The sequence below is a fragment of the Cryptotermes secundus genome, unplaced genomic scaffold, assembly GCF_002891405.2.
Source record: "Cryptotermes secundus unplaced genomic scaffold, Csec_1.0 scaffold124, whole genome shotgun sequence".
NCBI classification, from domain to species: Eukaryota; Metazoa; Arthropoda; class Insecta; order Blattodea; family Kalotermitidae; genus Cryptotermes; species Cryptotermes secundus.
The window spans coordinates 816295-829460 of record NW_019735462.1 but is presented as its reverse complement, the minus strand read 5'-3'; the positions used below and the strand labels follow the sequence as shown (position 1 = coordinate 829460).

The 13166-nt window shown below is 38.7% G+C and overlaps 1 protein-coding gene across 1 annotated transcript; it reads right to left on the bottom strand.

Annotated features, from left to right (window-relative positions):
- Positions 1–11145: 11145 nt before the first annotated feature.
- On the bottom strand, positions 11146–12902 carry LOC111869280 (small integral membrane protein 8). Its single transcript, XM_023860675.2, has 2 exons — positions 12643–12902; positions 11146–11842 (listed from the first exon to the last, which is right to left on the bottom strand). The coding sequence occupies exons 1-2, from the start codon at positions 12739–12741 to the stop codon at positions 11687–11689; spliced, it is 255 nt and encodes an 84-aa protein (XP_023716443.1). The 5' UTR covers positions 12742–12902; the 3' UTR covers positions 11146–11686.
- Positions 12903–13166: the final 264 nt, after the last annotated feature.

The window sequence follows — 13166 nt, the reverse complement described above, 5'->3', positions numbered from 1 at the left end:
AACAAATTCCTTCCCCTTCGCTCTTTAATCTTTTTTTTTTATTGCTAGTGGGGTGGGACTAAGTCCCTTGTACTGCGGCCACTTCTGACCTATTGTACCAGCCCCAGATGATAGGTGAGAGTGATTGTGGAGCAATTGGTGGAATGAAGATTGGCAGGGGAAACTGAAGTACTACGAGAAAACCTGCACCAGCGCCACTTTTTCCACCACAAATCCCACTTGACCAGACCCGGGATCGAACCCGAGCCGCCGCGGTGGGAAGCCAGCGACTAACCGCTTGAGCTATGGCGCCGCCTCGCTCCTTACTTAGTTCAGATAAAATTTCTACTGATGTAACATAACTTCATTTACAGCATTTTATGTGAAGGTCGACATTTGACCTTTGTGAAGTTAAATTTATGCTGCTAGCCATTTTCACGAATTTGTCACTCATTTAATATTATTAATTCTGTTATTATTATAACTAACTAACTAATTAACTAACTAACTTGATTCAGCTGAGCCCTTCTTGAGAAGCCGTACAATTGCGCAGCTACTCAAGAACTTCCCAGAATTTTATGGAACCCGAAGGTTAATTACCGTGTTCATAAGAGCCCTCCACTAATCCTTATCCTGAACCAGATCAATCCAGGCCATAACACCCAATCCTATCTCTCTAAGATCCATTTTAATATTATCCACCCACCTACGTCTTGGTCTTCCTAGTGGTCTACTTCCTTCCGGCTTTCCCATCAATATCCTATTTGCATTCATCTTCTCCCCGTTTCGTGCTACATGGCCTGTCAATCCCATCCTCCTTGACTAGATCATTCTAATATACTTGGCGAAGAGTAAAAGTCATTGGATTATAACAAGGAATAAAATTAGAGATGTTATTCTTATAGAAGGAATTGAGTTTCCAGATTTCTCATTAAAGTCTGAAGATAAGCGTCTAAAATTGTGCGGCATTGTAGAAAGAAAAAAATAACAGTAGAAAACTACCGAGACAGGTATTACGATTAAATTCTAACGCAATTGGACCTGTGGGACTATTCAGAACAAGAAGACCCCGCTCAGTGCGTGACTATATGTCAGTTTTTCCGAGGTCCTTTACTAAATAAATTTGATGAACGGTGCATTATTTCAGTATATGCATATTGTAGCGTGTATAGCTGTTGCTATGCAAAAATTGCGATAAGGAATATGCGTTACTTGGTAACGGCCGGTAAACACGTCAACAGGATCTGGGCTATCGCTAGGCAACTGTCCATAACAACAATAGAAGTAACGTTGGGGGGCGGTGTTTTCTGTTGCTCCCGACCCGGGGCTATATAACGACGACCCAACGGCAGCTGAAGGAACGCGTACCGTGTGGAGGCGGGGTCGAGGATGCGACTAAAAGGGAAATCTCGAATCTGAAATATTAAAATATGACAGGAGTCCCACTGGGCTCGGACCCAAAAATGACTGCGCTGGCGAGGACCAGCAGCAATTGTAAACGACAGACCCATCCTCTCGTCAGAGAGAGCGCCTCACATCAACAAACCCGCAACTGTCGGACAGCAATAAAAATCTGGTCGTAAGCCCCAAATGGGTGCTTTATTCCAAGATAGACTGACCGACTGACCGTGGGTCGTAACATAAGAGACTCAGACTCAGACTGAAGGGAATTGAGAGAGTTCAGTTGCGGTACGTTCGCTGGACAGGAAGGACCTGAACGCGGGAAGCTGAAGCATCTCCACCGTTAACATCCGTTACTAGGAAACGGTTTTGTTTACAGAGTCACCGCCTAGCAGCGGGTCTATACGACACAGTATTTTGAATTAGGGTTGTTTTTCCAGAAATCTTAACCAAATTTCAAAGGAGGATGTTCTGTAATCGATCGAAATGCGCCATATTGAATTTCGGAACGGAGACCGGGTATAACGCGTTTCCCGAGTCATAAATTCTGAGTCAGCACCTTGAAGTAGGACACAACCACTTCCTTTTCACCTTTCATAATCACTCATCATTCAAGTTGCAGTACATATGAGCTTGTAACTGATGAAATATCGTTAAATATAGTAATAAATATGCGGGTAAAACCAATATCTCTTCTATGGCACAATTGTTACGTGTATAATTTTCTGTAATCTATTATTTGTAATAAATAGAATTTCATGAGACTTAACTGAACCATTTGATCCATAAGACAGAGTATGCTGGCTCGAGCTGTAACATTTCTGACTTCTGTTCGGGATGTTTCCAGTTCGAATCTCGGCCGGGACATTGGCTATCTTGACTAAGGATTTTTGTCTTCTTTCTTAATCTCTTCAGGATAATTCCTGGATGTCCCTTTCCAGATCTTATCCAATTCATTAGTCCTATGCTTATTATGATTCGTCTATTCGACAATCTAGCCGGAGTGACCGTCGCCTAGTTATATAAACTGCAAATAAATACATAAATGTAGTCAGACGGTCCTCGATTTGAATCTTCTCAGGGACACAGAATGTTCTGAGGTTTCCCTTGTGGTTTCCCTCAAGTAAATGTCACGGTGGTTCCTCGAAATATCACGAAGTGTTCCTCTCAAGTCATTTCAAAACTTGAACTCCGTGGCTTGAGTCCCCAAGCGAACTATACCGACCAAGCGACCGCCGTTTGTCGGCGAAGTTAGTGCCACCTTTTGCGGGTAGAGGGTGTCGCGTGGTCAGCGCAACGGATCCCCACGGCCGTTAATTTCGGTTTTCTGGACCGGAGCTGCAATTTCCTTGAAACAGCTCCTTAATAATCGTCACGAGGCTGAGGGGACCCTGTTCCAAACCCACTACTTCTCTGAAAATCTGGTAGCGCTGGGAATCGAACCCGGGATCTCTGGATCTGTAGCCAGGAACTCTAACCACTAGACCACAGGGGCGATCTTCTCTATAATCACGAAAAGTCAGTTTGTGTTTAGTTATCATAAGAAATAAGAATAAAAGAAAGAAGAATTGTCATAACCTAAATTTATTTTCATTGAAAGCGTCATCCACAATTTTTACTCTGGAGCCTCCAGCAACTGAATCCGACCGTGAGTAAACTGAACTTTGTTATTAACGAAAATAAGAATTTCCCTATTTCCTGGCAAATGCTGGGACAGCGCCTCAAATTANATGTCAGGAACAGCTTCAAGAATAGTGTCATTATTCCTCTGGATCCCAACCTCTTGTTTCCAGAGAAATAAAATAGCAGTGGATACTGTGAGGACACATACCGTAGCTTTCTNTACAGAACACAGAGTTTAGTTTATTAGAACATCTGTCACACGTACTGACCACTGGGCTTCAAAGGGTTAATTTATAATATAAAATGATTACTGTGTAGTATGAAAATCAAAGAAATTCCATTATAAGTATACGGAATGTTGAGAGTTAAACATTATGCACTAGGAAGCAAAATTTACTTACTGAAAGAAAATGAAAAATAGTCATGAGTTGTAAAACAGTATTTGTTCCAGCCAGCAAAGTAAGTGTAATGCTCTGCCCAATGTTCTCATAGAATCTATAATGACTCTAAATCATAAATGCTCAATGTTTCTTTTAATTTTTACAGGCAAGGAATCTCTTTCCTTTTATTGATGCAGCATACCAAGGTTTTGCTACTGGAGATCTAGACAGCAATGCCTGGCCAGTTCGTTACTTAGTAAATCGAGGTTTCGAGCTTTTTATTGCTCAGTCTTTCTCCAAAAATATGGGGCTTTACAGAAAGTCAGTTTCAAAGATTTGTTTCCAGACACAGTTTATATTTCAGACAAAGAAAAATGAATTGCAAGTCTGAAATGACCTACATTTATTCAGTTTTAATTACTGATGAATTTAAGAGTAGATTTTGTTTGATAAATATATGGTACTATTAATTTCAGAATCATATTTATTCTCATCATCTTTATAAAAAACTTAAAAACCTACAAGTTCTACAAGTATACATGTGTAAAACCTGTAACATCCAAAGGGTTGGAGTCAATGAGAACTGGGTCTTGGAAAAGTGAAGTACTGGTAGAAATGAGAAATTTGCATGTAGATGAATATTATCCAACTGTTATGGTGATTAACTCAAGCAAAATGAGGTGGGCAGGAAATGTGTAACATGAACAAGACATGCAAGTAGAATTTTGTTAAGCAAGTTTCAATAGAAGAGACTTAGGAGAAAAGTAATAAAATGGATCTTAGAGAAATGAGTTATAAAGATGTGAATTGGTTAGAACTAGCTCAGAATAATTTATTTGATTTACAGTTTATTTAATTACACATTTAACAGCTCAAATTTTATAGTAATGAATGAGAAGATGATTAGTGAATAATGAATTGTATAGGATGTGAAAGGAAGCTGTCATGGCCTGCCTTGGGCATTTGCCTGGTAGGGCTGAAGAAATACATGACAATCTCAGAGAGAACAGCTGGTCCTCAGGCCAAGATTTGATTCTGGTATCTCCTAGACATGGAGCAGGGGTGCTACCCATTCAACTGCAAAATATGGTGGCTGAGAACAGGGATTGGCTACTGTACTAAGGACACTGACTGAACATTGGGGTCTTAAAGAAGCTGGAATGTCCTGGTCAGCTGAAGAATCATCAGCTGCTCAGGCAAACCCTACAGTAGGGTTATGTAATCTTCATCTTTATGATAACTAAATAATGTTTCCTTATTTTTCTTTACTGTTTGATAAGATTCTATTTATTTGTACTTTCTCTAATGATGCTGTCAGTATCTCAGATTATATTGGGTCAAATGATTGGATAATAGTGAAAAATGAATTGGAAAGGATGTGGAAGGAAACGGTTGTGCCCTAATTTGAGCTACTGTCCCACTGTCCCAGCATTTACTTGAATGGACTGAGGAAAACCGAAGAAGATCTCAGTCAGTACAGTCATTGCTCTGGATGATGTTTGAATCAGGCACTTCCCAGATACAAATTAGAAGTGTCAGCATGTGAGTGAAGTTGATTGGATGCTTGAGAGAAATGGAAGTTTGGGGAGGAATCATCCCTCAGAATAAATTAATAAAAAAAGTAAAGGTATCCCTGTAACAGGCCATGGAGGTCGTAAGATGTTGACACTTCCACATTTTCAAGACAGTCAGCTCACAGATGGCAGTGAGGTTGTCAGCCTTATGTGCTGGCCGCCCTTCACCCCCAGGAATATTCCTGGTACTCATTTCTGTTAGAGGCTGAGTCAACCTTAGGGCCGTAATGCAGCTGGAAGGATTATGTAAATTAAAAATATCCACCTCATTGGGATTCGATCCCATGACTTTCCGGTTTGTAGCATAGTGCCTCCCCCAATAAATTAATAATAAAGTGATTTATAAAATTGCTACTGCTTGCAGGTGAACAAATAGGGTGTCTTACTGTGGTGCTTGGGAAAGGAAGAGCACAAGATGCCATAAATATATCTTCACAACTAAAGCTGATTGCTAGGGCTATCTACATCTCTCCACCAAAACATGGGGCAGAAATCATACGTGGTGTGTTCAAAAAGTATCGAGCCTTCTTTTTTCCCGCATAAACCAATGAAGCGCGGGAGGCTCCCTTCGGTGGAGATGTGGAGGGAACATTCATGCACAGTCATGAATTTTTTCCCGCCCTCAGAAAGCGTCAGTCGCTGGCAGTCGGCCTATGAGTGAGGACGTGTAGTGAGAAAAGTATCGAGCCTTCTTTTTTCCCACATAAACCAATGAAGCGCGGGAGGCTCCCTTCGGTGGAGATGTGGAGGGAACATTCATGCACAGTCGTGAATTTTTTCCCGCCCTCAGAAAGCGTCAGTCGCTAGCAGTCGGCCTATGAGTGAGGACGTGTAGTGAGCGCTTGTCAGATTCCAGTAAGGTGTAAAATGATGGAACAACATGAGCAGCGATATTGCATCAAATTTTGCCAAAAGCTTGGAGATACCCAAGTGGAAACCATTCGCAAGATTCAACAGGCTTTCAGGGACGATGCCATGAGCAACTCACGGATAAAGGAGTGGCACAACCGCTTCAAAGATGGCCACACATCAGTGGACAGCAAACCGCATTCAGGCAGACCCTCAACAAGCCGAAATAAGAACATCATTGAGCAAGTGCGGACTTTGGTCATGGAGGACCATCGTATCACAGTCTGACGAGATAGGGGTAAGCATTGGATCGGTACATTCAATTTTGACCGAGGATTTGGGCATGAGGAGAGTGTCCGCGAAATTGGTACTGAAACTGCCCATCTGATTCAGACTTTCGTCGCCAAACATAACATCCCTGTGGTTCATCAGGCTCCCTACTCCCCCAACATGGCTCTGTGTGACTTTTGGCTATTTCCCAAGCTGAAAATGCCGCTGAAAGGAACCCGATTTGAGTCAAGAGAAGACATCATGCGGAATGTGACAGCCCGGTTGATCACCATTCCAAAAGACACGTTCCAGACGTGTTTCCAACAATGGCGGAAGCGCTGGGAGAAGTGTGTGCATTACCAAGGAGACTACTTTGAAGGGGATTAGGGTTTTGTAACTCCAAATCAATAAATGTATTTCTGCCAACCAAAGGTTCGATACTTCTTGAACACACCACGTATTTACTGTCCTAAGTGATCCTGCACTAATTGATGAATGGTGAGGGTCTGATACCACATGTTATAGAAATGGGAAAGGATGTAATAAAATTAAGTACACACATATTCCAAATGTGTTCTTTACTATTTTGTATATTAGTTGGTTTTGTCAGTTGTACATCACAAGTAAAAATATTGTTTGCAAACCCTGTCATACCACTGACGTCACATTGTATACAGCTATAAAATAGGTTTTCTTGTATTTCATTTAATATATACCATTTTGAAAAATGTTTTAAATACAAACAGATCTTAAAAGCTGCTCATAATTGGTTTAGAGGAGTTTCAGCAACATGGTTATTTGCAGGTAACAGCTTCTGTGTTTGTGTCATATTCTAATATTTTATACACAGAGAATTGCTTCCTTCTAAGTGATTAAATTACTGTGTGAGATTTGAGATTATTATGACAGGGAGTTAAAAGATTACTGTCTTCTGGGATATGAGGCCATGAATTCTGAGAGAAGAGAAACTTGCTACTCACAACTTCAATGTAGAAGATGAAGCAGTAAGATTCAAGATATGGGTAATGATCTATCATATTATACAGGATCACATCCCAGAAGACAGTAAACTTCAAATTAAGAACTGTTTTCAGTACCATTTTATTAAAGAAACATGCACATTTCAGTCCACTGTGAGAAAATGAAAATATCTGTGTCATCAGTTATCATAAATTAGATATAATACAAAATACTGAGTTCGTAATGATGGACACACCATAGTAATGTATATAAAGGGAGCTTCATGGGTAATAGCAATCTCATGTACAGTATGTTGGTTTAATCTGTCACTAATATTACAGGAAGAAATGTCTGAAAGTGATGTTTGATAGAGTCCAGTCTGTGAGAACCAGTCTCAAGGAAAACATAGATAAACTTGGAACTCCTGGTAACTGGGACAACATCACAGCTCATAAAGGGATCTTTTCCTTTCTAGGATTGACACGCAAGTTTATACTGAATACAATTTTCATAAGTCTATTAGATCAGCTGTGAAATGATAGGTGATGGTTTCAGTGCTGTTAATTTAAAACTTACAGATTAACCTATCTTGAAATAATAATACATTTCTATGCTCTACTGGCTGTGGGCTAGCTGTCTCTGTCATCATGTCCAAGTTGTCTTGGAGCTCACCCACTCTCGTATGAAATGGATACCAAAGGCTGTTTTGCTGTGGGTGAAGCGGTAGAAGTGTGAAGCCGACCAGTCACCACAGTCCAGCTCTAAAGTCTAGAGAATATGGCACTTATCTCTTGACCCCTGTATGCTTTCATGGTACTGTATTATAATTAAACACAGGACACAGCAACTCTCCTGATTCACATTCAGAAGGTCCTGGATTCTAGTCTCAGCCTGGAAACCAACTATCCAGACTAATGTCAGTGATGGCTTTTCTACACCCCTTCAGACATTATCAGACAGTACTTCACTTTAGGCCACAATTGCTTTGTCTCATGACCAATTCATTATTCACCAGTTGTCCTACCATTTGACGCTATATAGTCTGAACTAGTGAACGTGTATGGTCTAAACAATTGATGTTCTACTCCTGGCAGGGGTAAGAGATTGTTCACTTCTTCATAAAGCCCATACTCGCTCTGAGGCCCACTCAGCCTCCAATTCAATGGTTATCAGGAGCTATATCGCTGGAGGTAAAGCAGCAGGGGTGTGAAGCTGACCACTACCCTCCGATTTAGTGCCAAGATTAAGAATGGTCGAGTTATACTTCCACCCCATCCCCCCTAGATGCCTTCATGGCATAGTGCTTAATTATGTTATTAAATATGAGGATAACTTTACCTCTTCCTTTATTAACAGTGTCATTGAGTATCTCTATATAATTAAACCATAATGGTGCTGCATGAGACTGTAACACAGTGCACTAATAGGTCACTGCACATAGTATTAATTCTCCTGGTAGTTGGATATGCCAACAGTAGTCTCTCTTTCATTCGTTGTCACCATTTTCATGAAAAATGTTTATTTTTGAGAGCCTTTTGCAACCTGTATTTTGTATTTTTTCAGTATTGAATGATGTGATGTCATGGTTGAATTGTGAGTATGTAGAAGCCCCTAGTAAATCAGAGAAATAAATAAACAAACTTCAGCTCATCAAATGGAATATATAAAAATAAAGCACCATGTCCACATGCTGTCTAATGGCAGAGCCAATATGTGTGGTCTCAACAGTGAGAATATTGGCAGAATTGCAGAGGCCATTCATGATGCTGTAACCAAGGTTCACAACTAAACTCCATTTTTTTCACATTATAATATCATTAGAGCTCAAAACAAAAGTATCATACTTGTCTTTATAAAAACTTTATGAGTTTGTTAGTTGATTATGTTCCAAGGTGCCACATTTTTGGTAGTGTCAGTATTTGGCAAAATTCACAGACCAATAAACCAACTCAATGAAATTTACTTACTACTTTCCTCTAAGAATCTGGTTTCCTTCATAACTGGTACCAATTCTTCCTTCATCTAGCATCCATCATTGGGTTTCATAGCATATATTTTTCCATATGAAGTTGGCTTCCTGGTTTTGGGCAAATTGCTGCTGGCCCTCACTGGCATAGTCATTCTTGGTTCTGAGTCCCATGAGGCTCACAACCATATTTTACTGAATCCCCAAACTTGGAGGACCTGGGGCTACCTTTTATCTGGCTCCTAACTTTTGTCCTTTGACTGTTGTATCATGAATGACCCTACCAGGAGCTCATGCTTCTGCCAGCATAGCTGGCCTTTCAGGGCATGGAAACCTCACCATCATATTAAGGTAGGAGCTGAACAATAAGACAAATTCAATTTATTTGCCAAAAATCTTGCAGATGATTGCACATTTTGCTGTCATATATAATGTTACAATTAGAGATTTTAGTATTTTATTGTACTGTCTTATGCAATAGTACATACACAGCAAAACTTCTGACTCTGATTGTAGTATGATGACCAACAGAGGGGAACTATAGCTTACAGTGGGTTCTCGATCATAGTGGGAGTTTGGTATTCTCCACATTCACAGAAACCTTATGTATCACAGATGAGAGAAATGAAAGGTATGTGGAAACATCTGCACTTGATCTGCTCAGTTTCAAAACTAGGACCACAGATACATAAGTGTCCATTCAATTCATCATTAGAGGTCTGTAATTATCAATATTCTTTTATGTGTGTTCAAAATTGTATTTAGAGGATATATTTCTTAGAACATTCTGCAGAAATGTCAAACTGAATGAGAAAGTGCTTGTTGTACATGTCCACAGATGCAGCTGTAAAATTTTACAAAGGGTAAGAGAATGAAAAACTATCACAGCGTGTCTGGAATGTAAAATGTATACTGGCAAATTTACTTGATACAAATCTACTGTTGACAGAGAATGGGAAGGGCGAGGAGCTAGAGGAATGGGAAAAAAACACAAAAGTGTAAATTTAGTTAAATTTTGTTTCATAGTTCATATTTCCTTGAAGGATAAGGTTTGTATGTATATACATATCCAGAAAACTAAGACCACTGTGCAAATCTTTGTTGCAAAGTCAATAATTGCTCAGCTGGTCAAGAAATTTCCCCACTTTTATAGAATCTGAAGGTTCACAAACACCACCCATGAAACTCTTATCCGGAACTCGTGAAATTCGGTACACTCCTTTATATCATCATTCTCTAATATCCAGTTTAATATTATCTACGCCTATATGTCCCATTTGATTTATTCCTATGAAGATTTTCAACTAAAATTTTGTGTACAATTCTCATCTCTCCCATGCCTGCTACAAGTCCTGTCAAACACATCAATCTTGATTTATACTTTCCCATTTTCAGACTACTTCATATGATGTCATTGTGTTCTTTTAACCTAACTTATAGAACTCACACCTACTGCATTAATCATCTAACTTAAGCAGCAAACAACATGAACACATGAACTATAACAGTTTGAGAGAAACACATCTGCATGGCTCCCACAGTTGTGAGACAATAAGTGTAAAATATGACCATGAGTCCCATGGGACTCAGAACCAAGAAAGACTGTGCTGGTGAGGGCCAGCAGCAATTACTCGATCAACAGTTCCAACTCCATTTCAGCTTGGAGTCCAAGGTAAACGGTAAAGATAACCCCATACCCAAGCACCATGCAGTGAAGGCACACAGGGGTAGTGAGATAAGGTCCTGTCTCTGGACATTCCCTCCCCACAGAAACAGAACTTGGTAGCACAGGAGAGGATGATGTGTATGTGTGAGGTCCAACTTGGATCTGGTGGCAAACAGAAAAATCACAGTCCAGTGCATGGCAGCTTATAACATCCAATCAAAATGAATAATAAACTCATACAGTAAATTCAATACACAAATGTGATTTTTATTTACAATATATATTCTGGTAATAATTACAAAAATATCACATTATGATTAACAGTAAGTCATATTACATAATTTATTAAAGATTAGTTCATGTTTCATCAGATACAAATTGTCTGTGTATAATNAAAAAAAGGAATTCATAGTTATACATTATTAACCCAAGATGTAACTATTATATTTACAGGAAGTTAAATGACCATGATATAACTAAAGCTTGTTATTTATATTTTATTTCTTTACTTTCATTGGATCAGCAAAACAAATATATTTAACATTTGATACATCTAAAATACATGTGATTTTTCAAAATGCTTTGTATTTAGGTTTCATTAACAAAACTTTATAATTTCTTGAATTCACAGCTATGGCTTATGCAACGAGGAAAGACAAATAAATTGGGGGGAGGGGACAAAAGTAAAACTTAAAACTTACATTGAAATGAATATAAACACTTTCATCACTCATGGATATAACATACCATGATTCCCAGTGTAATAAACATGTTTTGCTTTCCTTGAAATAGGCCATAAATATTTCTTAATTTTTGCTTCTTAAACCATCATGCATCTTATACACCAGGAAGTACAAGGACTACATTACAACTCAGACAAGATAACAAAAATATAAATATTAATTTTGTAAGGGAAGTCTGTAAAATGTATAATCTTTTAAACATTAGATAAGCCATAGACCATATGTGGTACATAATAGCATGAACAACTAAATCACAATTTTCCTATTTAAAGTTATCAGTCCCATTTTGATTTCTTTTTTATAAATGATTCTTCACCATCCTTATCCATAGCTACATAATAACCCATATTTTCATACTTCGATCTCATGTAAGCAATGTATCCAATGCAAATTCCCATGGCAGCTAAACCAACTGTCATTATTACTGCATTCTGGAACAGATGGTAGAATGGAAATTTACATGTTGTCAGTGTAAAAATCTGATGTCATGTATGGGGGGGGGGCTCTTGCATTTCTCTTGGCAAGAAACACACGTTGAGATTATAAAAAAGAATCCTTTTAAAAAAGTAAATAAAATAATTTATGTCTGCATAGGTTCCACAAGAGATACTTTATCCTTCCGGTTTATGAAAAAAGGTGCCAATATAAAATGACTCTGTTACATACCACCCAACCTTTCACTCAAACAGTATAATGTAATTTATACTATTCACCTAGTATTATTTGAGTGATTAAATAAAAAAAGATTAGAAGGATGCATCATGTAGCATGTCTCAAAAAACAAGTATGTGCATCCTGTGTTTTGGTTGAAAATCTTGTTGCAATTCACCATTTCGAAGGTTTAGGCACATGTAATAGAATATGTGCCCAATGGGGAAGCTGGGGATAAGGTTCTCTGCATTCTTAACCTTTGCACTAACTGGAAGTGAGTTGTCAGCTTTGTACCTTAGCTATTTCACCCTCATAAAAAAACCATTACAGCATATTGGATGGGCATCACAGCTGGACTGGACCAATTCCAGTCTTACTGGCTTACAGATGGCCACTTTACTGATTGAACTATTCCAGCTCTTAACCTAATTTTAATACTAAGAAAACTATGATCTAGATATTCCCTAGCCTGTAAGAATAATTATCTTATAAGCAAGGAAATGGAAATACTGCATGTAATTTATTTATGTAATTAAAATGTACACTGTGGAGAAGGGTTCAAGTTTGAGGTTACACTTACGGGTTTTGCATAAAGTTCAAAGTTAACTACTCGAAAAATTCCAGTTGACCTTAGGGACCTCAAGCCATCTCCCGGAGCAGGAGCCTTCTTTTCAGACATTAGATAAACTGGCGGGAATTAATACAATTATTGACGTCGCACAGAAATTCCAGGCTTAAACAAATTAACCTAATACATTTACTACTTCCAGTTCAGAATTCCATTGGTATCACTGTTATTGCCAAAGATTACTGTATGTTAGCTAGTAAATAACTTGCTGCAGGCGATCCGTGAGAACCGCAGAGCGCAGATAATACTTTACTCATTCCCAACAGATAGCAGGGTTGCATGGTATTGCAGTTCTTAATTGGCAGTAACATCCGAATTGTTAAACGTTATTTAGACAAATACGGCGCTTCGAAATTATTTTTCCTTACAAATTAAGCACATTTATGCATTAATAGAGTAAAGCTATTCTCCTAATGTTTTCTGTGGTCGCTCATGTGTTCAGACAATGTGAGGAATTATTCCATTTGCTCCACAAG